The following is a 24,894-nucleotide window of genomic DNA, read 5'->3' as shown; positions in this document are numbered from 1 at the left end:
CAGGGACTTGTTTATTTTAAAGTGTAAATAAGATTTCTGTCCACAGGCTACCTTGTCTCCAGGGGCCTGCATTTCAACAGAGATCAAACTTTATTGAGAAGGAGTAGAAGAGCCCAGGTGTGTTTCTCCGGTGTCACAAATCATGTTGTCATCAATTACATGAGACTAAAGTGGAGACATGCATCTGGGATTATGGAAGATAAATGTATGTATTCTACATATATACATATCAAAGCACAAATGCTTTTTGAGACACTGAATATTCCTTTTCTTTCTTAACCCTCTTTCCCTACCACCATGCCCAGTGGACCTAAGTAAGTCCCTCAGTGCTACCACTCACTTAGATATCAGGGTGTTAGTGAAGCTATAAAAGACCTTCTATAAACAAACAAATAAAAAAAGCTCTCTACTTATCTGTTTCTTTCAAAGCATTGTGTCCCCGGTGCATATGTACCTAGGTTCAAACTTCCAAACTGTATCCTCAAATACATGCAAGGGTAGTAATAATACTTCACTTGCTGCATTGCTAGGCACTGGGCTAAATGAAGAATAATCATTCTTTCATTTTATTCTCAGGCTAAGAAAGACCATGATTCCAGAGAGATGGGAAACAAATGAGGCGAGTTTTATAATTGTTCCAGTTTCCCACTTTCAGAGAGTTCCCAGGTCATGATGTACAGAAGGCGGAAGCAAGGTGGAACCCAGCAGGCTGAGAGTTGAGGAGATACAGGTGAGAGTCCAAGGACACTAAGAAGCTAGAGTTTGCAGGAGAGAGAACCTGAAGGAGCTATGTAGATAGAAAACTCCAGAGATCTGAATGGAGTCCCTCTTAAATATTCAGCTGAGTACTGACCAGCATATGCATGTGAAAAAATTGGCTAAGGCCCAGGAAAGAACCGCTTGAAAGGAATAAAGGTAACTAACTGTGCCCACACTCACAAGGGGATGGGAACAGGTCTGTCCCCACCAGCCGGACTGGAAAACCTCATGATTCACAGAGTACTGGTACAATGACAGATGGGTCTTTGTCAGTAATGGGGAATAACTAGTTCTAAAATGAATACTGCTTTGGTCTGACCTAACAAATTTTAAAAGTAAGTCCCAAAAGGATCAAACTATTTCCAAATAATTTAGGAAAGAGCTCAAGAATATTTATAGGAATACAAAAATACCTGTACCCCAAAGGTGAAATTCACAGTGTCTGACATCCAGTCAAAGAATATGAGGCCCGAAAGGCAGCAAAAAAAAAAAAAAAAAAAAAAAAAAAAAAAAAAAAAGCAAGCAGACAAAAATCAGTTGAAAGTGATGCAGAACTGATACAGATGTTAAAATGACCAATTAAGGACCTTCAAGCAGTTACTCTAAGTGTATTCTGTATATTCATACACTAAAAATGAGATATGGAGGATATAAATAAATCCAAATCCAATCTAGAGATGAAAACTACAACGTCTGAGATGAAAAGTACACTGAATGGGGGGTGGGGGTGGTGCCTGGGTGGCTCATTTGGTTGAGCATCTGACTCTTGGTTTCTGCCCAGGTCATGATGTTGCAGTTTGTGGGTTTGAGCCCCATATCAGGTTCTGCGAGGACCGTGTGGAGCCTGCTTGGGATTTCTCTTTCCCTCTCTCTCTGCCCCTCCTTGGTTTGCTGTCTCTCCCTCTATGTCAAAAAGAAAATAAATAAACAAACATTAAAAAATTACACTGAACATGACAGTATAGAATAGACAGTGGAGAAGAAAAGACCTTGAAGAAATAGCTATGGAAACTGTCAAAAAATGAAACCCAACGAGAAAAGAAAATAACAATTAAAAAGAATGAACTGAGCATCAGTGAGCTGTGCAACAACTTCAGATGGCCTCATATACGTGAATTGATATTTGAAGAAATGAAGATCAAAATTTCCAGTTTTGATGAAAAACATATACTTACTTACAGGTACGAGAAGCTTGATAATCCCTAGGTACACGAGAGAAGAAACCAAGAAACATAAGGGGAGCCACACCAAGGCACATCATGTTCAAACTGATTAAACACAGTGGTAATAACAAAACTCTTGAATGCATTAAAGAAAAAAAGATACAGATCATATAAAGTAACAAATGTAAATACGATAGAGATTTCTTACTGGGAACAAGGCAAGCAAGAAGATAGTGAAGTAATATCTTTAAAGTACTGAAAGAAAAATAAAAACCTATCCATGTAGAATATACTACCCGGCAAAAAAAATGTATATATATACATAGCTTTCAAAAACAAAGGTGAAATAAAGACTTTCAAATGCACAAAAGTGAAAGATTTTTTCCACCAGTAGAACTTCACTACAGGAACCATAAAAGCAGGTCCTTCAGGCAGAAGAAAAATGATATCACATGTAAATCTGGATCTATACAGAGAAGTATATATATACTTCAGGAATGGTGAGCACCAGGAATGGTGAGTACATCGGTAAATATACTTTTTTCTTATTGTTTAGATCACTTTAAAAGGTAATTGACTATTTAAATAACAAAACAACATCAGTGTAGTGTGAGGTTTAAAATACAGTGATGTAGGGGCCCCTGGGTGGCTTAGTCGGCTGAGCATCTGACTTCAGCTCAGGTCATGATCTCACGGTTCATGGATTTGAGCCTTGTGTCAGGCTGTGTGCTAACAGCAAGAGCCTGGAGCCTCCTTCAGATTCTGTGTCTCCCTCTCTCTCTGCCCCTCTCCCTCTCACACTCTGCCTCTTTCTCTCTCTCTCTCTCTCAAAAATAAACATTTAAAATAAAAGAAAATAAAATATAGTAATGTAAAATAAAATGGATGACAACAACAAAAAGGTCATGAGAGGAGTAATGGAAATATACAATTCTAAGGTTATTTTATTATACGTGAAGTAGTGCTATTCCTAGAAGGAAGATTGTGATTAAGATATATACTGTAAACCCTGAATAAGCTAGCAATGAAGATATAATGTAATCATAAAAAGTATTCAATACATCCAATAGAAAGCATAAAAAAAGGAAGAAAAGAGCAAAGAATCAAGAGAATAGGAAACAAATACCAAGATAATCGATTTAAATCCTACCACATCCATAATCATATTGAATGTAAATGGTCTAAACAGCCCAATTAAAAGGCAGAGATTATTCCATTACATAAAAAAAGCACAACTGAATTGTATGGTGACTACAGGAAACACACTTTTAATGTGAAGACACAAATAGGGTAAAAGTGACAGGATAGAAAATGATAAATCATGCTAATACAAATTGAAAAAGCTAGAGTGGCTACATTATTATCGCCAGATATATTTCAGAGCAAATAATATTACCAGGGATAAGGAAGATAACTGCATAATGATAAAGGTGTCAATTAGTTAAGAGGATATAACTCTAAATGTTTATGCATCTAATTATAGGGCTTCAAAATGCATAAAGCAAAAACTCACAGAACTACACTAAGAAATAGACAAGTCCACAATTATAGTCAGCAATTTCAATACCACTGTCCAAAACTGACAGAATAGGCAGAAACCAGTAAAGTTATGAAAGACTGGGATAATGCTATTGAACAACTGACCTAATTGACATTTATAGAACATTCTACCCAATAACAAACATTCTTTTCAAGTGCTCCTGGAACATTTACCAAGATAGATCATTTAATCCTGATTAGGTAGGTACTATCATTCTTTTCTCTTTTTTTTTAAGTTTATTTATTTTTGAGAGAGAAAGAGAGAGAGAGAGAGAGAGAGAGAGAGAGAGAGAGAGAGAGAGAGAGAGAGACTGAGCATGAGTGGGGAAGGAGCAGAGAGAGAGGGAGACAAAGAATCCAAAGCAGGTTCCAGGTTCCTTGCTGTCAGCACAGAGCCTGACATGGGGCTCGAACCCATGAACTGCGAGATCATGACCTGAACCAAAGTCAGACGCTCAGCGAAGGTGCCCCATCATTTTTAGTCTTTATGGTGGAATAAATGAAGGTATGGAGTTAGGTAATTTACTAAAGATACAGTTATTGTCACAGCTGGGCTTTTAACCCAGGGTATCTGACCCAGAACTCTTAATCACAGGCTCTATGACCTTCCTTGAACACCTGGAACAGCTCAGCTCTCAGTGAAAACTCTAGGACTTATAATGCAATCCTTTTTAAATAAACAAAGGAGGAGGCTACTCAAATAGCATTCTGTAAATACTACTTGGAAAGGAAGTACTTTCCCCATCTCCTCTCATATTCCCACTCAGCCCAAATGGCCTGTCTGCTTCCTTGAAGTGACATGACTTATAGGTATCATAAACTCACGTCCCACTGCTGTCGGGTCTAAAAAAGAAGACAGTTGTAGACTGTAAAATACTGGTGAGAGCTGGCTCTTCCTCAGGCGGCCTCTGGGTGAGATGGGTGGTCTAATGCACAAACCAACATCGATCAAGATGCACGTTTGCCCCACTTTAGAATGTCAGGATCCAGACAACTCCTTTTCCACAAGGGAAGCACGTTTTCATTAAAATGAAGAAAGGAATCCCTAGCTTATGGTTGATTTTCTTTGTCTACCTTCTTATCTCTGTTATTAGTTCTAAAATGTATATAACAATTACAACACGGAAAGCCTTTGTGATGTTTTCCAGGGCGAGGTTTCCTTACTTATCAGCAAGAAAATGCCATGGAGGGGGAACACCTTTTTAATGCATCTTTGGCTAAGACTTGGCACCTGGTTGTTCTATGGGAGGAAATGTGAAATGGGGATATTATTCGGCCTCACCGTGCGAAGGAGAGGATTCAGACTGCTCAGGAGCATGACCCTTGCTGATGAAACTTTAAAAATCAGTTTTCTCTTCAGTATGCAGCCTTTCTCTCTCCTCATCCACTCCCCTGAACTTCCATCCCGTCTTCACATCCAGCTTTCTTCCCTTCTCCTGCCTTTCCTAACTACAGTCAGTGGCTCCCCAGTTCCTGCTGTGTCTCTCATTTCCCTCAACAAGCCCCTTTCCTTTTCCTCCCGCGTCTGGCCCATCCAGCTCTCCCCTCCCTCCCTCCGCAGTCCCTGAGGAGATCAAAGAGTGACAGTGAGGCTGCTGCCGGGAGAGACGTTTCCAGCTCCCCCTCCTGGCTGGGCTGAGCCTTGGGCTGAGAGACTGGAGGCTGGGCCGGGGCGTCTTGGCTTCTGGGGAGGGGGAGATGAGGAAAGAAGACTCTGCAGCCGCGTTGCACACAGTAGAAAAGTAACATTCCCTTTGTGCTAGTTAGTGCGGCGTCCCCTCAGTTTGGGATTTTGCCACACATTCTTGAAAGCCATTGTTTGCACTGGGGTCCCGTAGGTTAGGAGCAGCGCCGGCGGGAGCAGAGCCGACCCTGGGAGAGCTTCCCCCGTCCCGCACTGACCCTACAGTCGGCGGAGAGCGCAGTCGCTCTCCGGGAGTGGGGCGGTGGGGGGGCTCCAGCGCCGAGGAGTGGGGGGGGGGGGGGGGCCGCCGCCGGCCAATCAGGAGGCGAGGCCGCTCCGGGCTTGCCCTCCTTGCTCCGGAGCGAGCGGCGCACAGTGGAAAGTTGGGAGCCCGAGTGGCTGGCCCCGGCGGAGTGCGGCGCGGCGGCGGCGGCGGCGGCGGCGAGGGCGGCCGGACTGGGCGCGGCGCCGTAGGGCTCGGGCGGCCCCCGGGGCATGGGCCGGGCGCGCTGCCGTCTCTCCGCTACACGCCGCGCGCGGCCCGCGGGCACCTAGCCGTCCCGGAGGAAGCTGCGTCCAGACAAAAGCTGCGGCATCTCCGCCCGCTCAGCCCCTGCAGGGCTTCGGGGTTGGTGCCGGTCCGCATCGGACTGTCGCCTCCACACTGTTTTGCTGGGTCAGAGAGCTTTCGAGAGCCTAATGAGTTACTCTGAGAGGAACCCCTCTGCGTGTTGTTGAGGAAGGCTAAGCACAGTGCTTAGGCGCCCAGGAAAAAAGGAAAAAAAAAAAAAAAAAAAAAAAGGAAAGAAAAGACCATGATTTTCTGGGACATCGTCCACACCGTATTCCTGTTGGCTCTTCTTTATTCTTCCCTAGCTCAAGATGCAAGCCCCCAGGCAGACACCAGGGCTGAGGAAATTCCCGAGGGGGCCTCCACCTTGGCTTTTGTGTTTGATGTGACTGGTTCCATGTATGATGATCTAGTTCAGGTTATCGAAGGGGCTTCCAAAATTTTGGAGACGTCTTTGAAAAGACCTAAGAGACCACTTTTCAACTTTGCTTTGGTGCCTTTCCATGATCCAGGTAAGGGGAATATTTATTCTTTGTGTTTGTTGTTTCTCATGATTACATGTCTTATGCTATGAAATCGTTAAAGTGTTAGGAAGTTTCAAAACTTTTTTTTTTTTTTTTTTTTAATGTGTAGCTGAAAACCATTGTAACAAAGAATTACTCTCTGGCATCTGGGTTTGCTCCCTGACCCGTACTCAGGTCTTGTAGGTGCTGGTACCCTGGTCCCCAAACCTGGAAGTGTGGAATTACAGTAAATACCAGAACCCAGGGCCTTGGGCAAGGACATCGAAATCGGAGTTCATTGACTTTTTAATTTTAGAGCTAAAGAATGCTTAATTAGGAAGGCAGATTTGGAGATGGGTATCCAGCAGCATTACCCCAAGGAGCTAACATCCTGGTTGAGAGCACGCTCAGGATAGCTCTCACACAAGAGGGGGAAAACCTGTTGTGTGAGACACAAGGAAGCTTGTGAGTAATTTGCTAGTGGAACTGAAGAGATGAAACCAGGAGAGAAGCCATTCATTTCTTAACTGAATCTATTCATCTTTGCACCAAGTCCTCATTACTTAGGTTCACAGATGGGCATAAACATCATGTCCCTGCCTCATCCAGTAGAAATGCATGTGATTTGGTTGTCGGTGCTCTTTTAAAGGTAGCTGAAGCAAAATAACTGTATTTTTCCCCCTAAAGCCATGGGCTTCAGCTGCTCCACGGTAATATGATCCGGTATACTTTTTTTTTTTTTCAGTTTCTATTTAAAGTGGCACCTTTCTGTGAGGCTCAGAGGAGCCCTCATTGTCATTGCTGAGGGCAGCATTGCAGGGGGAACCCTGGGGCTTGCTGTCTGACATCCACCTGAGTTTCATTAGCGCAAGTCCTTGCCCAGTTTCTTAAAAGTCCTCTCCCACTGTTCTCCCACATTTTCCCTGCTTTGAAAGTCTCTCTCTTCACTCAGAAGACCTTGACACAACCTCTTCACAATGGGAGCTTCATATTGAGAATCTCAGATTCTTTCTTTGTGCATTTTGACAAGCACATGAGTTCAAATTATCTCTAGGTGTTAAAGAGGGCAGGTTTTAGCTGTCTAAAAGAAAATGGCACCGGGAGAAGTTTAGAGGGAAGTAGAACTTTCTGGGTTTTTTTTTTTTTTCCTTCAAATGATGAAAATGAGAACCTATCCTACTTTCCTGGGACATGTGGAAGAGTAGGGTAGGTTTTTCTACATTCCTACCTTGATGAAACACAAAATGTTCTTTATATTTGAATAAAGAATTAAGTGGTCATTTACTGCTTTTACTGTCTTAGTAAGGCACCTCATGTGTTATGTTTCAATTTATTAAATGTCAAGATGCCAATTATGATGCAGCACAAGACTTGTTGTTTTGGAATAGCCTAAATATGTTTCTTCTATGGGGATATAGCTGAAGTTGGCTGAAAAACAAAGTCAAAATTGTTTTCTCCAATTAACATCACAATTTCCTCTTCCCCAAAAGACTCTTACGAGATGATGTTGCTGCAAACAATACACAAATTGCCTCAAGACATAAATGGAAACTGGATCGTCATGATATTTTGATGTGATATGAAAAATTATTGGAATAAACTGTATTCTGGTGTGCCTCTTTCCAATTGTTACCAAATGGGAAAGGGTGCTGTGGTTGACTTTCGTATAGTTTAGCAATCTTGTTGCAAAGTGGGGGAAACTTGGCATGCTAATAACAAATGACTAGTAAAGTAGAGCTTTTTTGAAATAATATGAGAAAATGATTCCATTGGTTCATAAAATTAATTGCATGTGTAATTCAGCAAAATTATTAATTTTATTGTAATTCAAAGTAGAAGTGGCCAAGTATTTATGTTATCTAAGACTATTGAAAGTATTTCTGAAGATAAAGAGGGAGATAGAAGTTAAAACATACTAATAACCTTTAATTTAGTTTGCTAATTCACTTTACTGAATTATAATATTATCTTTGTGTGACATTTGTGTAGTGTGTGTGTGTGCGTATGTTGTGTATAGTTATTAAGAGTTTTTGATTCTCTTATACTTTTGATTGATCAGTGTGGGATGACAGAAGGGGCCTTGAATGGGGATTGGCTGTTTCAGTGTGTGACATTAGAAAAGTCAGTTTACTTATTTCCTCATCTATAAAATGAGAGAATTGAATTTGAACATCTCTTTTTTTTTTTAAGGGTTTCTTCTCCTTTTTTCTTTTAGATTTGAGCATCTCTAAGTTCACTTCTGACTATGACATTTTATGGCTGTCTGTTTTACATGTGGTTGTTTTCATAGCTCCTAACACATATTCCTATGATTGGGTGCTACAACTGACAGGGAGAGAAATAATGTGTGGAATTTAATATAAATAATTATAACTTTGACCACCCACAGCTTTTCAAAACCCTTTGACATCTGCTGTCTCATGTAGCCAGATGAAATAATGGACAGGATCTGAGATACACTCTGAGGCATTTGACAAAAACCCTTAGGCCTTTGCACATGATTGCTTTGGACTTCTGCATTAGGGGGCACCTGGGTGGCTCAGTTGGTTAAGTGTCTGACTTCGGCTCAGATCATGATCTCATGGTTCGTGAGTTCAAGCCCTGCGTTGGGCTCTGTGCTGACAGCTCAGAACCTGGAGCCTGTTTTGGATTCTGTGAATCCCTCTCTCTCTGCCCCTTCCCCACTCATACTCTGTCTCTCTCTCTTTCTCTCAAAAACAAATAAAAAACATTTTAAAAAATTAAAAAAAATTAAAATATGTAGAATACACAGACATACATGAGGTGGAAGTCCAACAAGTTAACAAGGAGGTGATAAAATCCTTCAGAAAATGTGTGTGTAAGGAAGCTGGTGTTGAAGGACCAAAAATCCACCCATGGTTGGAGGAAGTACCAGAGAGGACGAGGACCATGAAAAGTCAAGCCAATCTTGTGAGGCTAACTGTGCCTAAGATGGGCTTTTCACTTCTGTGATTACATTTAATGTATTAATTTCTAACAGCTTTATTGAGATATAATTCCCTTGCCATATAATTATTCATTTAAAATGTATAATTCAGTGGGGTGCCTGGGTGGCTCAGTCGGTTGAGCGTCCGACTTCAGCTCAGGTCATGATCTCGCAGTCTGTGAGTTTGAGCCCTGCGTCGGGCTCTGGGCTGACAGCTCAGAGCCTGGAGCCTGCTTCCGATTCTGTGTCTCTCTCTCTCTCTGCCCCTCCCCCGCTCATGCTCTGTCTCTCTCACTCTCAAAAATGAGTAAATGCTAAAAAAAAAAAATTTTTTTAAATGTATAATTCAGTGAGTGGTTTTTAGTATATTCACAGGTACATGCAACCATCACCACAGTCAGTTTTGGGACATCTTCATCACCTCTAAGAGAAACCCTGTGCCTTTTACTTATCAGTCCCTTAGCTCCCTTACCATCCTCCTCCCAGCGCGAAGCAAGCACTAATTTCCTTTCTGTTCATTGATTTTCTTGCTCTGGCCTTTCATCTGAATGCAGTCATATAATATGTGGTCTTTTTTGACTGGCTTCTTTCACTTTAGCATGTTTACAAGGTTCATCCATGTTATAGCATGTGTCAGTACTTTATTCCTTTTAATGGCTAAGTAATATTCAATGTGTGGATATACCACATTTTGTTTAACTGTTAATCCCTAATGGATATTTAGGGTTTCGGCTATTATGAATAATGCTTCTATAAACATTTATGTACAAGTGTCTGTGTGGATGTATGCGATGTTATAATTTATATAAGAAATATATGTTGGGGCTTCATTCCCATTTCTTACTTAGAGCTCCTGAAACCCTTATAGTATCCTAAGTGATGAGAACTATAAAATTGTGTTTTGTTATGTTAACGGAGTGACTTTTGGATCCCACCTAAGGATGGAGGCTGGTTTCCAGGAGATTCAACCATATGATTAAAGGGTTGGAACTTTCAGTCCCACTCCTGACTTCTTTCTGGAAGGGGAGGGGGTTGGGGGTTGGATCAACTGCCGGTGGCCAGTGGCCAAAGATTTAATCAGTGATGCCTATGTAATGAAGCCTCTGAAAACACATATGAGGACAGCGTTTGTATTGCTTTTGGGTTGGAAATTTTGGGAAAGTGGCATGCTCAAAGGGGGCATGGGGGCTTTGCAACCCTTTCTGCATATCCTATGCATCTGGCTGTCCCTAAGTTATATGCTTTTATAAAAAATAGTAATCTAGTGAGTAAGTGGGTTTCCTGAGTTTTTTGAGTCACTCTGGCAAATGAATCGAACTTAAGGAGGGGGTCGTGGGGACCTCTGATTTATAGCCAGTTGGTTGGAAGTACAGGTAACAGCTGGATGTGCAGCTGGTCTCTGCAGAGGGTGGCAGTGGGGGTGGGCAGTCTTGTAGAACTGAACCCTTCACCTGTGGAATCTGGTGGTATCTGAGAATAGCTTGTTGTGATATGAGGAAACCCCTCTTTCCCACATTGAAATTGGGTGCTCACAACACCAAAGAATGTATATTTCATTTCTTTTGGGTAGGTACCTAGGAGTGGAATTGCTGGGTCACAATAACTCTATGTTTAATTGTTTGAGGAACTGCCAGACTGTTTTCCAAAGCATTTGTACCATTTTACATTCCCACCAGCAGTATTGAGGGTTCTAATTCCTTCACATCCTCACCAACACCAGTTCATTATTGAACTTGTTGATTCTTACATATTAGTTTTTACTGTGCTTTTTACAATACTCAAAATGTATTTCTGTCTTCTCAGAACACAACTTTGAGGAGAGCTGATGGTCTTCCCTTAACTACAGCTCCTTTTATCGCTCAGTCTTCCAATTCCCCTGTCTGTAAGACAGGTACCAGAGACAGAGGAAAGAGAATAGGGCAGTGTATTTTAATGAGTCATTTTATATAAAGAAGAATTCTCTTCACCATGTCTCTGGTTTTTTCCCCAGGATATATTTTACCTGTCTACATTCATTCATTCATTCACTCACCTATTCTGTTTCAAGCGTTGCTTCAGACACTGGGCCTACAACAGGGAACAAAACCGACAAAAGCTTCTGCACTAATAGAGCTTACATTCTACCAGGGAGGCAGGGGCAATAAAGAAAATCATTAAAATACATATGGTGTGTTTGTTGGCACTGATTGGTCTGGAGAAAATAAAAAGCAGAAAGAGAGCATGAGGAGTCTGAAGTGTGTTGAGTGTGTTGACATTTAAAATATGGTGGTCAGGGAAGCTCCCAATTGAAGAGGTCACAGTTGAACAAAGACCTGAAGGAGATGAGGGAGGGAGTAATGAGAATGTCTGAGGAAAGGCTTTTACAGGCAGAGGAACAATACATGAAATGTTCTTGAACATGCAAGAGCATCCTGACATGTCCGAGGAAACTTGAAAAGATCAAAACACACCGGGGGAGAGGGAGCAGTTATGAGGTGAGATTAGAAAGTTGATAGGCTACATCATGAAAGGGCTCATAGGCCACCATGACTTTGGCTTTTCTCTAAATGAGACGTGGAGCCATATTAGGGTTTTGAGCAGAGTAGTGACATGATCTGACTTACGCATCCACATAATCATTCTGACTATTGTTTGAAAATACTCTAAAGCAAGGGCAGAAACAGGAGGACAGGAGACCATTGTATTATTTGGGCACAAAAGGATGGTATATCTTGGGTGAAGTTGGTAGGCGTGGACGTTTGGAAAGAGAGTTGGATTCTATTTTGAAGATGAGATCAAAAGGATTTAATGATATGTGAGGAAAGAAGAGAAGGCAGATGCTGAGGATTTGTCTTGAGTGAATGGAAGCATAAGATAGCCATTTATGGAGCAGAATGAGCAAGAAGCAGGTTTGAGAAAGAGTTTGGAAGAATGAGGCTTTTATTTTTTGATATGGTTAAGTTTGAGATGTTTTTTGGTACCCAAGTGGGGATATTAAGAAGGCAGTTGGATATATGAAATTAAGGTTCAAGGCAGGAGGCCTTGGTCAGAGATAAAAATTTGGGATCCAAAGGTATACATAGAGATGGTAGTTAGGGTTGTGAGTCTCAATGAGTCCCTAAGGGACCAGTTACTTGAAGAATAGCAAGGGTCTGAGGACACAGGCCTGGGCCATCAGTTGTTAGCAGTCAGAGAGGTGAGGATAATCCAGCAAAGTAGCCTGAGAAATTGAAGTCAGGGAGGAGAAGAGTATATTCAACTAGAAGTCAAGAGAGGAAAGTGTTTTCAGGAAGAAGCACTAATTGGTTAATTGTCATTGGTGACTCAACAACCATAGTGGAGTGTAGCGATGGGAGTGAAAGCCTGTTTGGAGAGAATTCAAAAGAGAATGGGAGAAACATAATTGGAAACCTTTGGAATTATATTGTTGTTTCCAACTACTGGAATGGTTGCTTTGTTCATGAAGCTAAAATTCAAATTAGTTTTGATAAATGATTCAACCAGTATTTTACAAAGTGCAAATTCAATGTATTAGGAAGAACATCCAACTTGGAACAGAAGATTTGTGTTCTTTTCCTTATTCTGTCATTCGAGCAAATTATTTAACCTTGCCAGACTTCTTTTTCTCTACCTATAAAATTAGTGCCTTGCGATGTAATTACCAAAGTTTGTGATTTTAATGACTATAATATAGTGAAAGATAAGTGACTGGAAAGAGATTCAAAGTAGCAAGGACTTGATCCATTGGTAGACATATCAGCATTACACATCTCTGCACTTGAAGAATTTCATTGTAATAAAACCTGGGAGCCCTCAGTGACTTTGTATGATTCTTTCTGCAGGACTTACACGGTGTTAAGAAAGCACTCTAAGACTTTTATGAAAAGATTCTCTTAGAAAATTTTTCTCAGCAATAGTAAAATCACCTGAAGTCATCATGAATGGAAAGATTTTTACAAGGAAAATATTGCACATTTAGACTTCGAAAACCTTTACAAATTTATATGAACCAGACTTCAAATTGAAATGTTTGGGTTTCAATATGTGTCAGAAAAAGAGTTACAAAGCTATCAGTCTCTTTTTGCTTCTAGCATATTCAACAGGAAGAAGGGTTTTCATGAGGAAAAGGATTGGTCTTCAAAGTCCCGAGAGAAATCCAACCAAAGGCAATGAACTAACATTAAAGAATGAGATATTTTGGGTGGACAATGATAACTTTGTTTCCTAGGATAATAGAATATTTTAACCTGGGAGAGTGGATACTATGTCACTGGATGTTTTCTGAGAATATGTAGAGGGTTTTTTTTTATGGGCAATGAAAACTTTCTCCCAAAGTGTAAGGACCAAATTTTGATAAATATGTTAAATATGTTAGGGATATTTCTTTTTAAAAAAATCAGTTTATTTTAAGAGAGAGCACAAGGGGAGGGGCAGAGAGAGAGAGAGAGAATCCCAGCAGTCTCCATGCTCTGTACTGAGCCCTGATGTAGGGCTTGACTTGGGGCTCGATCTCATGCCCATGAGATCATGACCTGAGCGGAAATCAAGAGTCTGATGCTTAACTGACTGAGCCAGACTGGTGCCCCAGGGATGTTTCTATTTAACCATATCTTCTCTGACTTCCACAGAATGGTGAGCTTTTTTTTTGTTGTTGCTGTTAAGTTGAGGAGCAGCCTTCTAATTGTTGGAATTGTTGGAAAATCAGGATTTGGTTTTGCTTATGGTTTGTCTCTGGTCAAACAAATAATAACCATTCTCAGCGGTCTTTTTTTAAAAAAATATTTATTTATTTATTTTGAGAGAGAGAGAGAGAGAGAGAGAGAGAGAGAGGGAGCGGGGGAGGGGCAGAGAGAGAAGAGAGAGAGACTTCTGAGCAGCTCTGCGCTATTAGTGCAGAGCCCGACACAGGGCTTGAACCCATGAACCATGAGATCATAGATCTCATGAGATCTTATGACCGTGAGATCATGACCTGAGCTGAAATCGAGAGTCGGATGCTTAACCAACTTAATCACCCAGGCAGCCCTCCCAGTGGTCTTTATAATTTTGCTCACCTATCTTTCTCTCTGACTAGACATTAACAGGGACTGCTCTGTTAATCTCACAGGCCTGGAACACAGTAGACAGGAAGTGTTTCATGGAATGAATGCTGGGAACAAGAACCAGTGATTTCTCTGGGTATTTTAATCTTGCCTTTCATGTCTGTGACTTTGCTTTTTAAATCCTACCAATCAGAAGAACAAATCTAAACAACATAATAAGTTATTAATTAAGCCTTTTTGGTGATGCATATGTCCCGTCTAAGATTGAGTATGATTTGGAAATATCATTATGATCCAGGTAATGTCTGAGTCTTAGATAGTCATTGAATGTTTGTATAGCAGGTGAATTTCAGAAAGGGTGGATTTCTCTGCAGTCTGGAATGTCAGAGCTGAACTACCTTTAATTTTTAACTAAACTGGCCAAAAGAGTGTGACAACAAATAAATTAATTTCTAAGTAGCACTGTAAACAAAAGATCCACATTATAGTTGGCTTTCACAAGTCTACAGGGATTCTCAACCCTGGTTTTATCTTTTTTTCTGGTAAATTTCTGTGAGGATTCCCATATCTATGGAGAATAGGAAAAATTTAAAAATAGACTTATGCCAAGTGTAAGGTGTAATGAAATCAGCTTTCCCTACTTGAGTAATGTTATGGTTAAGTAAGACAATATACATGAAAGTCCTTTACAAGCGGTATAGAATCAATGGGGTTGCTCTTGATTATTGAATAGCTCATATTTGTCTATAAAGATTGAATAGGTGCTAGAGTGAAGCTGGTGATGAAAAAAATAGTAGAACATTTATACAATAAGACTAAAAAAATAAAATAGAAAAAAAAATGTACTTGATAGTGTGGCTCTTACCGTATGGGCAAAGGACAATTCAGATAAGCTCAAATCTAGTCCTATTCTAATAACAATGTTTGAGAAACATGTATTTTTTGCTTCATTGGCCCCTTGAGCCCTTAACCACTGCTTCATAATTGGGAAACCAGCAAGAGAATTAAAAAATCCAAAGATAAGCCATCATATTCATTGATTCATTTATTCACTCATTCATCAGTCAATAATAGGCTTCTTACTATTTGTCAAGGATTGTGGTAGGTGCTTTTGATTAAACAATAACGAGGCATAGCTTACAAGAAGTTAACAGTCTATGGGGAGAAGAGCAAGAGAAACAGCAACATTATATACCAATATCTAATACCAACATTAGCTACATTTTATAGTAGAAAGAAGCACAGGGAGCTGTGTGAGCCCAGAGCAGTGACCCTGATACACAATTCAAAAGGTGATGGTCCCCGAAGAGTTTCTGGAAGTGTAGTCTGGGCTGAAACTTGAACAAAGTGATGAGTAAAAGCAGTTTAATCAAAATATTAAGGAGTTTGGATTTCATCCTGGAAGCTATCAGGAGCCTAGAAGGATTATATGTGAGGAGTGACATAATTGGGTTTTCATTTTAGATCTCAATCTCTTGGATGGATTGGAGCAAGGCAGTCCTGAGAGCTGGGATGATCCATCACAGTAATTCAGGGGGGAGATATTGAGGTAACTTGGGTATAGGAAGAAGGTTATAGATTTGTGAGCTATTAAGAAAGTCCAGTGGACTGGACTTGGCCCTAAGAACATGGAGAAAAGGGAAATAGGATTCCCTGCTTAGGTTAAAACATGAAATTGGCATTCAGTGGAAGAGAAAATATATGTAAATTTAGCTTTAAGAGATACCATTACTCTCAGGCCTCTCAGGCTGATAGCCTTGAATATAATAAGCTCCTTATACCTTAACCTGCCTAAAATAAAATACCAACCAAAAGTATGGGGGGGTCAACGATGAAAATGAGAGCCACAGAAACAGCTTAGGCATGGTGCAACCCAGTTCTTTTTTTAATTGAGGTATAATTGACATATAACATTATATTAACTTCAGATGCACCACATAATGATTCATTATTCGTATCTTGTGAAATTATCACCATAATAAGATTAGTTAACATCTGTCACCATACATAGTTATAAACATTTTTGTCTTGTGATGCGAACTTTTAAGATTTACTCTCTTAGCAACTTTTAAATATGCAATAGTGTTTATTGCAGTCACCATTCTGTACAGTATATCCTCGTGACTGACTTATTTTATTATTGGAAGTTTGTTACTTTTTGACTCCTTCACCCATTTGACGCCCTCCCCAACCTCTGTTTGGCAACCACCAGTCTGTTTTCTGTGTCTGTGAGCTTAGTTTTGTTTTTAGATTCCACAGATAAGAGAGATCTTATGGTATTTGTCTTTATACGTCTGACTGGTTTCACTCAGCATTATACCCTCTGGGTTTATCCATGTTGTCAAAACTGTCAAGATTTCCTTCTTTCTTATGGCTGAATAATATTTCATTATAGATACACCACGTTTTCTTTATCTACTCATCCACTGATGGATACTTTGGTTGTTTACATATCTTTAAAAAATTTTTTTTTTGAATCCTTATTTATTTTTGAGAGAGAGAGAGACAGAGAGAGCATGAGAAGGGGAGGGACAGAGAGAGAGGGAGATACAGAATCTGAAGCAGGCTCCAGGCTCTGAGCTGTCAACACAGAGCTGGACGCGGGGCTCGAACTCATGGACCGCAAGATCATGACCTGAGCCAAAGTCGGACACGTAACCCACTGAGCCACCCAGGCACCCCATGTTGTTTACATATCTTGACTATTACAAATAATGCTGCAGTGAACATGGGGTCCATATATCTTTTTGAGGTAGTGTTTTTGTTTTCATCATACAGATTTCTTAATGGAATTACTGGATATTATGGTTGCTGAATTTTTAATTTTTAAAATTTAAAAATTTTTATTTTTCTCAGTTTTTTTTTTAAATTTTTAACTTTTCCATACTCTTGTCCACAGGGGCTGCACCAATTTACATTCCCATCAACAGTGCACAAGGGTTCCCTTTTCTCCACATCTTTGCCAACACTTGTTATTTTTTGTCTTTTTGATAATAGCCATTTTAACAGGTGTGAGATGATATCTCATGTTGGTTTTGAGTTGCATTTCCTTGATGACTAGTGATGTTGAGCATATGTTCATGTACCTGTTGGTCATCTGTATGTCTTCTTTGGAAAGATATCTATTCAGATTCTCTTCCCGGCTTTTAATTGGATTGTTTGGGTGTTCTTTTTTTTTTTTTTTTTTTTTTGCCAAGTTGTATCTAGGGTTCAGAATGTTAGTTCATCCTACACTTAAATAGCCAGTCAACCCATCAGTCACATTCTAACCATGGCGATAGCCTGTTTACCTTTATAAATATGTAATGACGTCATTATATATTTGGATCATACTATTAACTCTCCTTGTTTTGGTTGCATGCTCACCGAACAGCCTCCTGGTAGTTTAACCTCATGTGCTTTCCTTATGGGGAGAATATGCTCTGGTCAGACTGGCACATACATCAGGTTCACTAGACAGTCATATTCCTCATGAGTAACTCATATTTTGGCATACCAGTTTTATGCGTCAGTCTCTGTTGTTTAAAATGTTCTGAAAGTGTCAAATTCAGGTTTTTGAGTTTGCAAGTCTGAGAGCCAGACCTTGGTTGCTGGTGAATTTAACAAAGTAAACATCTCCCTGTGTGGGTCTGTTTGGGTGGCCTGTCTCCAGGTATCATGCCTCAGCATCTCCTACTGTCAGTGTTAGTATGAATAGTGCCAAGTAGCTGTTCTGTCCACTTGAAACTTACATAGATGACAGTTGAAGCCATTGGAATAAATGAGATCATCCAAGCAGAGTATGTACCCTGAGAAAAGAAGGAAGACAGGGTAGAACTATGGAGAACACAAGCATTTAAAAGACAGGAGAAGAAGGGAAGTACATAAAGGATTCTGGAAAGGAGAGTCCAGGAAAATATGAAGAGAAACTTGAATAAGCAGCATTTGGAAATCTAAAAAGTTAATAGTTTTAAGCAGGAGAAGTTGTTAGTCTGTCCATTTATAAGGTTACTGAAAATAAAGGCTAAACTCACAGGCTAAAGTGGACAGTTCATTGGGGGTAGGGAGCCAGGAGGTTAAAATGGTGGGTAAGAAAATAGAGCTAGCAAATGCAGTCTGTTGATTTCGTGAAATGTAACACTGTGGTTAATAGCATGAGCTCTGGAGTCAGATGCTTAGGTGGGAAGCCTGGCTCCATCAATTACTTGTTGTATGATCTAATTTCTTTGTGCTTCAGGTTTAGTAACTGGGAGTAATATTATCTACTCTATAAGGCTAATGTGAGGATTGATGTCCGAAACTTAGTACAACCCTTTGCACATAGTAAACTCTCAATAAACATTAGTTATTGGGACTTAGATTTGAGAATGGACATTTTTTTAAGATGGGAGAGAGGGGCAAGAGGAGAGATTGTTTACGTGCTGCTGGAAAAGAGTCAATTGAATAGAAGACATAGAATAGAAGAGATAGAAAATGCCAGAGAGAACAGATAATTTATGAAACTAGGACTCTGAGGAAGCAAGAGGAGATGGGATTTGAAGTAGAAGTATTGGTTGATGGAAGGAGAAGACCTTCAGTTTTTTAGAGTGATAGAAGAGAAACAGATCACAGACAGGCATGGTCATGGATGAGCTGGTAGGTGGGGATATAGGATGCTGGGTGACTTCCTGTCTGATGGATTCTTTTTTTCTCAAAGAGACAGAACAGAGAGTCATTTGATGAGAGGAGGGAAGTGGTAGAGGATAAATAAGGGACTTTAGAAGAATAATGGAATTTTGGAAGTAGAAGGTGACTAGAGACACACAGATTGTTTCTCAGGATGAGTTGTGGTTTAGAAGATGAATTTATAATGCTTGAACACTGCCTAGGTCTGTGATTTCTTTATCAGCTCTCAGCAGCTTGGGCATAACTTCTGAGATTGACCATTGGTTTGATCCATGACTGGGATTTTGTTGAACAGATGTGACTAAAGAAATAGGCTATGGTTGAGAGGGATACTGATAGGAGAGAGGCTGAAGTGACAGGTCGTAGAGTCAGAACTGGATATATCAGATTGACAGGAGTTGAGATTATGCTGGTGAAGGACAATATGGCAAGGAAGCTGAGGTCATTGGTAAGAATAGCTAGAGTGATTGACCATAGACGTTAGCTTTCATAGAAAAGGAAGTTTAACCAGAGTGAAGACCATGGAATAGAGATCAGAGAACTTGAGTCTGCAGAGTTGAACATGGTTGTTAAAGTAACACAGATAATAACAGCTTACAATGGTGAGGAAGATAGTGAGTCAGGCATTGAGTCTTTATTCAGTAAGAATTATTGAGCTGTCTCCAGGTGGCAGCTAACAATGAAGAGGGTTAGAGGGCGTCATGAACCTCAAAATGGCAGGTGTTTTCTCTGAAAGTAAAGACATATGGACTGGGAATGGGTAAAATGCTGACCCACCTTCTGCCCCTGGTGTATCTGGAGTGTTGGAGAATGAGCAGACCCCACAAGGGAGGACTATGGGGGCGGTGGTCCCATCCATGGACAAACCTGTTTCAGCTAAAGTGGGAGGTAGATGGACAGTTCTGTGGCAAAATGGGTTGGAAGTTCATGGGATTTGCAAGGACATAGGATGGGGAATGAATGGGTCAAGAGAGGAAACGGAGTAAGTGAGAAGAGGAATGGTTTGCATTGGGGGCAGCGACCAAAGACGATGGTAACATAAAGCAGGGTGGATTGCTAGTTGCAAAGTCTAACTTGGATAGGGTTGGATATAAATTCAGATGCCAGGTCAGGCCCTGGGAGAGTCAGAGCCCAATGAAGTTAGCTGTTGGCAACTCTGAGGACAGCGTGGCAGGTAGGGACTGCTGAGGAAACATCTCATCTCACATGTCATATTGACACAGGTGAGGTAGCATAATTTTTATTTCTAATAAGACCAGCCACCATTTTATTTATTTATTTGTTTGTCATTACTATGGACCAGACACTGAACTAGATACATTCCATGCTTTATCTCATTTAAGCCTCACAAAAACTCTTAAGTGGTAGATGTTATCTTTATTTAATATATGAGGCACCTGAGGCTTATATTATCTGAACTCCCACAAAATGGAAAGCATCTCCTGAAAAAGAATAGCTTTCTGTAAGTTATTTTTTTGCCACCTTTTGTTTTGAGAAATGTGTAAGATTGAGAGAATGTACACAAGAAGTCATGGCAGAGAGACCACTGTGTTGTTTTGCTAAGGCTGCCCTAACAACGTACCACAGACTGGGGGGTTTAAACAGCAGAAATGTATTGTCTCACTGTTCTGGAGGCTAGAAGTCTGAAATCAAGGTGTTGGCAGGGTTGTTTCCTTCCAAGGACTGCGAGAGAGAATCTGTTCCCTGCCTCCCTCCTAGTGTCCGGTGCTTTGCTGGCAATCTTTGGTGTTCCTTGGCTTGTAGATGCACTGATCTCTGCCTTCATGTTCACAGGGTGGCCTCCCTGTGTGTTATGTCAAATTTCCCTTTTTTATAAGGATACCAGTCATATTGGATTATTGGCCCACTCTACTCCTGTATGACCTCATCTTAACTAACTACATCTTCTACAACCGTATTTCCAAATAAGGCCGAATTCTGAGGTACTAGGGGATAGGACTTTAATATGAATTTTGCTGGAACACAATTCACCCCATACTGAGACCACTCGGTAATTAACATTAAGAAAACAAAAGTATTTAAAGTATTTACTCTTTTACTAGAAAGTCAGTTTGTTCTAGAAGTTTCTGATAAAAATGTTTGTGTTAGGCAGGGAGTATCATGGACTCTAAGCTCTGACCTCTTTTTAGATAGGAACGGGGTTCTTGATGGGAATTATTGACAGGGGCATTAATATTTTGGGTTGCTATTTAAGTCCTCAAAATAATTTGAAATTTTAAAAAAAGTCTGTGAATTTTACCCTTAAATCATTCGATACTTTAGATCCTTTACTCTTAAAACATCGACTTATGCTTTATTGATTTTTTTTGGAGTTGACACATTTACTTGTTTGAAATGGGGAAAATTATATAGGAGCTAGGAATTCTGAGAATTACGTGTGGGTTCCAAAGTATTTTGAGTTTGTATACCTCTAGGTTTCTTTTCTTGGAAGCTTCTAACACACTAATTGGAGAAATTTTTCCACAGCACGAAATCTCTATGAGCTTACCTTTAAGCACTGTTTTATAGCAGGTGGGAGGAATTCCTTGAAGTTCCCTGGCTGGAAGGAACTCTGATTACCACTGAAAATGCCTCAGGGCAGTGGTAGCTGGTTTGTGCCAACATCTGACTGAGAGAGGCTGGTTAAAGGAGACCAGTGGGTGATGGAAAGAGATAAATGCATGAGATGGCTCTTGTTCTTAAATTCTTTTTTTTTTTTTTTAACCGGGTGGAAGATCAAGACAATAGGTTATTTCATGAAGGAGTAGAGAACAAAATTCTAAAAAGATATTATAGTATCTGGAATATCAATTATTGAGATTCAAAGTGAAATCTGTTTTGTTTTTAGTTTAGTTCATTGTTTTCACTTCAAAGCCCTTTGCCAGAGCACACAGAAACCTCATTTCTATTGTTTCCTATTCCCCAGAGGGTTTTCCCTGCTCTTCTTAGGTGAACTTGTTCACCACCCCCTGGATCAGATGATCACACTTTAGCCTTTAAGTTTTCTCCTAAGCCACACCCTGTGTTGGAATGTCTCTCTGTGTGCCAGATATTTTTGCTTCTGTAATTAAGAGTTTCTTTAAAATTTCACCTCTTCCAAGGAATTTTCCTGGGTTATTGGAAAAGTGGCATTCAGTATTGATATTGCCCTTTACATTTAATGTACCTTTTATGGACTTAATTTGTGCCTTTGATAACTTCACTCCTTTTTCCCCCTTCTATATTATGAAAGAAATTAACAGTTGATTTATCTTGACAAAGTAGAATTTGATTGAATTGGACAGAATTGCATAGTGAATGGATTCTACTATCAAATAGACCAACGTTTGATTATTAGTAAGCTACTAAGTTCTCAAAGCCTTAGTCTCCTTACTATTAAAGTGAGAAAAACAATCATACTGCCTTGTTGAGTTGTGAGAATTAGAGGGGAAAACGCACTAAAACGTTTGGTGTGAAGCTTGACATAAAGTCAGGACTCAAGAGGATTCTGCAAGGGAAATAACACTTGACATAGAGTCAAAACACCTGGGTCCTGGCTCTGTACCCGGACAGGTCCCTTGACCTCTTAGAACCTGTTTCCTTCTGTCTGAAATACGGATATAATCAGTGTGTACTTTTAAATGGTAAGCCACTGGCTCTGGAGCTGGGGGTGGGGAGGGGTCTTTATTTGTAGCATTTGGTGGTTTCCATGGTGTAAATACTCTACCAGTGCCAATTTCAAACTACCACTGTGATGTCACTGGATGTGGAGCTGAGAATAAATGTGCACGATTGTCTCACCCACCCTTCGACAAAGGGGGATATTTATGTTTAAATGAGACGGTATTTGGGGAACCTGGGTGGCTCAGTAGAGTAAGCATCTGACTCTTGATTTCAGCTCAGGTCATGATCTCATGGTTTGTGGGTTCGAGCCCCATGTCAGGCTCAGCAGTGACAGTGTGGAGCCTACTTGGGATTCTGTCTCCCTCCCTCTCTCTCTGCCCCTTCCGTGCTTGTGTGCACACACACACACACACACTCTCCCAAAATAAATAAACTTTAAAAATAAAAATAAATAAATGAGATGGTATTTGTGAAAGGACTTAGTGTAATAGGTATTCACTAAGTGTTAGCTTAACTTTGCTTGGAAAAGTCCTTCAGATGGGTAGAATTATTGAGTGTAAAATGAATTCTATGTTGGAGGAAGCAGATTGAGCATTTCTTCTCCATAACAATTTGAGAAATTTCAACAGTAAATACCCAGAGAGGCCAGGCAGACAACATCAGCACAGAAGGGGAACAGGAGGAGCCTGCCACTTTCTTAAATATCCACCGGGGCATCTATGGAGCATCTCACGTTTATTAGCACCCCCCACTGCCCACACCACATGTATCTTTTTCTGTGTTCTCGATCTCAATGTGGGTGCTACCATTTTCTCAGCTGTTCCATACAACACCCTTGGAGTCATCCTGGACTCCTCTCTTTTATACCCCACATCCAGTCACTGCAAATTCTTTTGGCTCTATCTTCAAGATTTAGTTTGACCACTACTTACTCTCTCTGCCTCTGTGTCTGTAGGCTGAGTCACTTTAACTGGCATCCCTGTTACTCTCTCCAGAGCTGCCAGAGGAGCTTTTAAAATGAAAGGCAGCTCCCATTATTCCCAACTCCCTTTTCTGACTTCCTTATTCATTTCACTTTTAGCATACTGGCTTCTTTATTCATTCCTACAAGCCAGGCACATATCCTCTCTGGAACCATTGCTCTTATTCCTTCTTTCTCCAGAATCTTGAATGGCTCATATCATGACTTCATAAATCTCTTGGCTCAAAGTTACCTCTTCAGAGAGGCCATCCCTGACCACCAATCTAACATAGGTCCCCACACTACTCTGTCCTGTCAACTTGCTTTATTTTTCTTTTTATAGACTTAGCCCTGCTTGACCTTAGAGATGATGTGAATCCATTTATTTGAGGTCTGTTTCTTCCACCAATAGAAACTCCATGAGGGGAGAGACTTAATTTTCATGGCTGAATTCCCAATTCCCCAGAGCCTCACAAAGAAGGCTTCCTGACATATAGAAGGCACATCATACATAGTTATTCAATGAAAGGATGAATGTTTGTGAATGTGTTCCATGTGTACTTGAAAAAAATTCTCCAGTTGTTGAGTGCCAAGTTCTATATATGTGTATAAGATTAATCTTGCATATTCAATCTCTTTATTAGTGATTGCCTGATTGATCTATCAGAACAAATTAAAGTTTTCCATTGTGATTGTGGTTTTGTTAATTTCTCCTTGTAACTCCAGTCAATTTTTGCTTTAAGGACATGTTGTTAGGTATATACTAATTTAGGATTATTCTATGCTCTTAATGAATTGTTCATTTTATCATTATATGGCCATCTTTATCTCTAATACTTTTGCCTGTAAATACATTTTGCTTGGTATTGATAATGCTGTTCCATATTTGGTTGGTATTTTTGATAAGTATCTTTTAAACTTCTCTTATTTTCAAACTAAAGATTTTTTTAATGTTTATTTTTGAGAGAGAAAGAGAGAGAGAAAGAAAGGAGGGGGGAGGGGCAGAGCTAGGGAAGCACAGAATCTGAAGCAGTCTCCAGGCTCTGAGCTGTCAGCACAGAGCCTGACAGGGGCTTGAACATGCGAGCCATGAGATCATGACCTGAGCTGAAGTCGGACGCTTGACGGACTGAGCCACCCAGGTACTCCCAAACTATTTTTAATAGTAAAGTTTAATCCGGTTACTTTTGTTGTGATTATTTATATACTTGGACTAATTTTTATTATCTCATTTTGTTTTCTATTTACTGTGACTTTTTTTTGTTAATCCTTCCCCCTCTTTCTGCTGTTAAATTATTATGCTATTAGTTTGGTAATTATAGGTTGCATTAAATTTTTTTCACCCCTACTCTTAACTTACTTGGCTTAATGAAGTTAATCAGTGTCTATGCTCCTGTGTAATGCAAAAGCCTTGGAATGCTTTACTCTGATCATCTTCCTCCTACTCTCCATAGTATTAACCGGTGTATTAGATCCATCTTGTTTTCAAACCCCAATGA

General features: G+C 40.1%; 1 protein-coding gene across 6 annotated transcripts in view; it reads left to right on the top strand.

Annotated features, from left to right (window-relative positions):
- The first annotated feature begins 1,589 nt into the window (after positions 1-1,589).
- Positions 1,590-24,894, top strand: part of HMCN1 (hemicentin 1) — a 469,326-nt gene continuing 446,021 nt past the window's right edge. The window contains exons 1-2 of one of the 6 annotated variants that reach the window (XM_023247312.2): positions 1,590-2,438; positions 6,022-6,228. In XM_023247312.2, the coding sequence (XP_023103080.2) occupies positions 2,420-2,438; positions 6,022-6,228 (226 nt within the window). In that variant the 5' untranslated portion in view covers positions 1,590-2,419. Of the gene's footprint in view, positions 2,439-5,486; positions 6,229-24,894 lie in introns of those variants that run through there. The other 5 variants (XM_019821724.3, XM_045048820.1, XM_045048821.1 and 2 more) reach the window with 5 other exon arrangements.

Source organism: Felis catus, chromosome F1 (assembly GCF_018350175.1).
Source record: "Felis catus isolate Fca126 chromosome F1, F.catus_Fca126_mat1.0, whole genome shotgun sequence".
Classification (NCBI taxonomy): domain Eukaryota; kingdom Metazoa; phylum Chordata; class Mammalia; order Carnivora; family Felidae; genus Felis; species Felis catus.
Note: the sequence above shows the minus strand (reverse complement) of the source record. Positions and strands in the feature narration are given on the sequence as shown.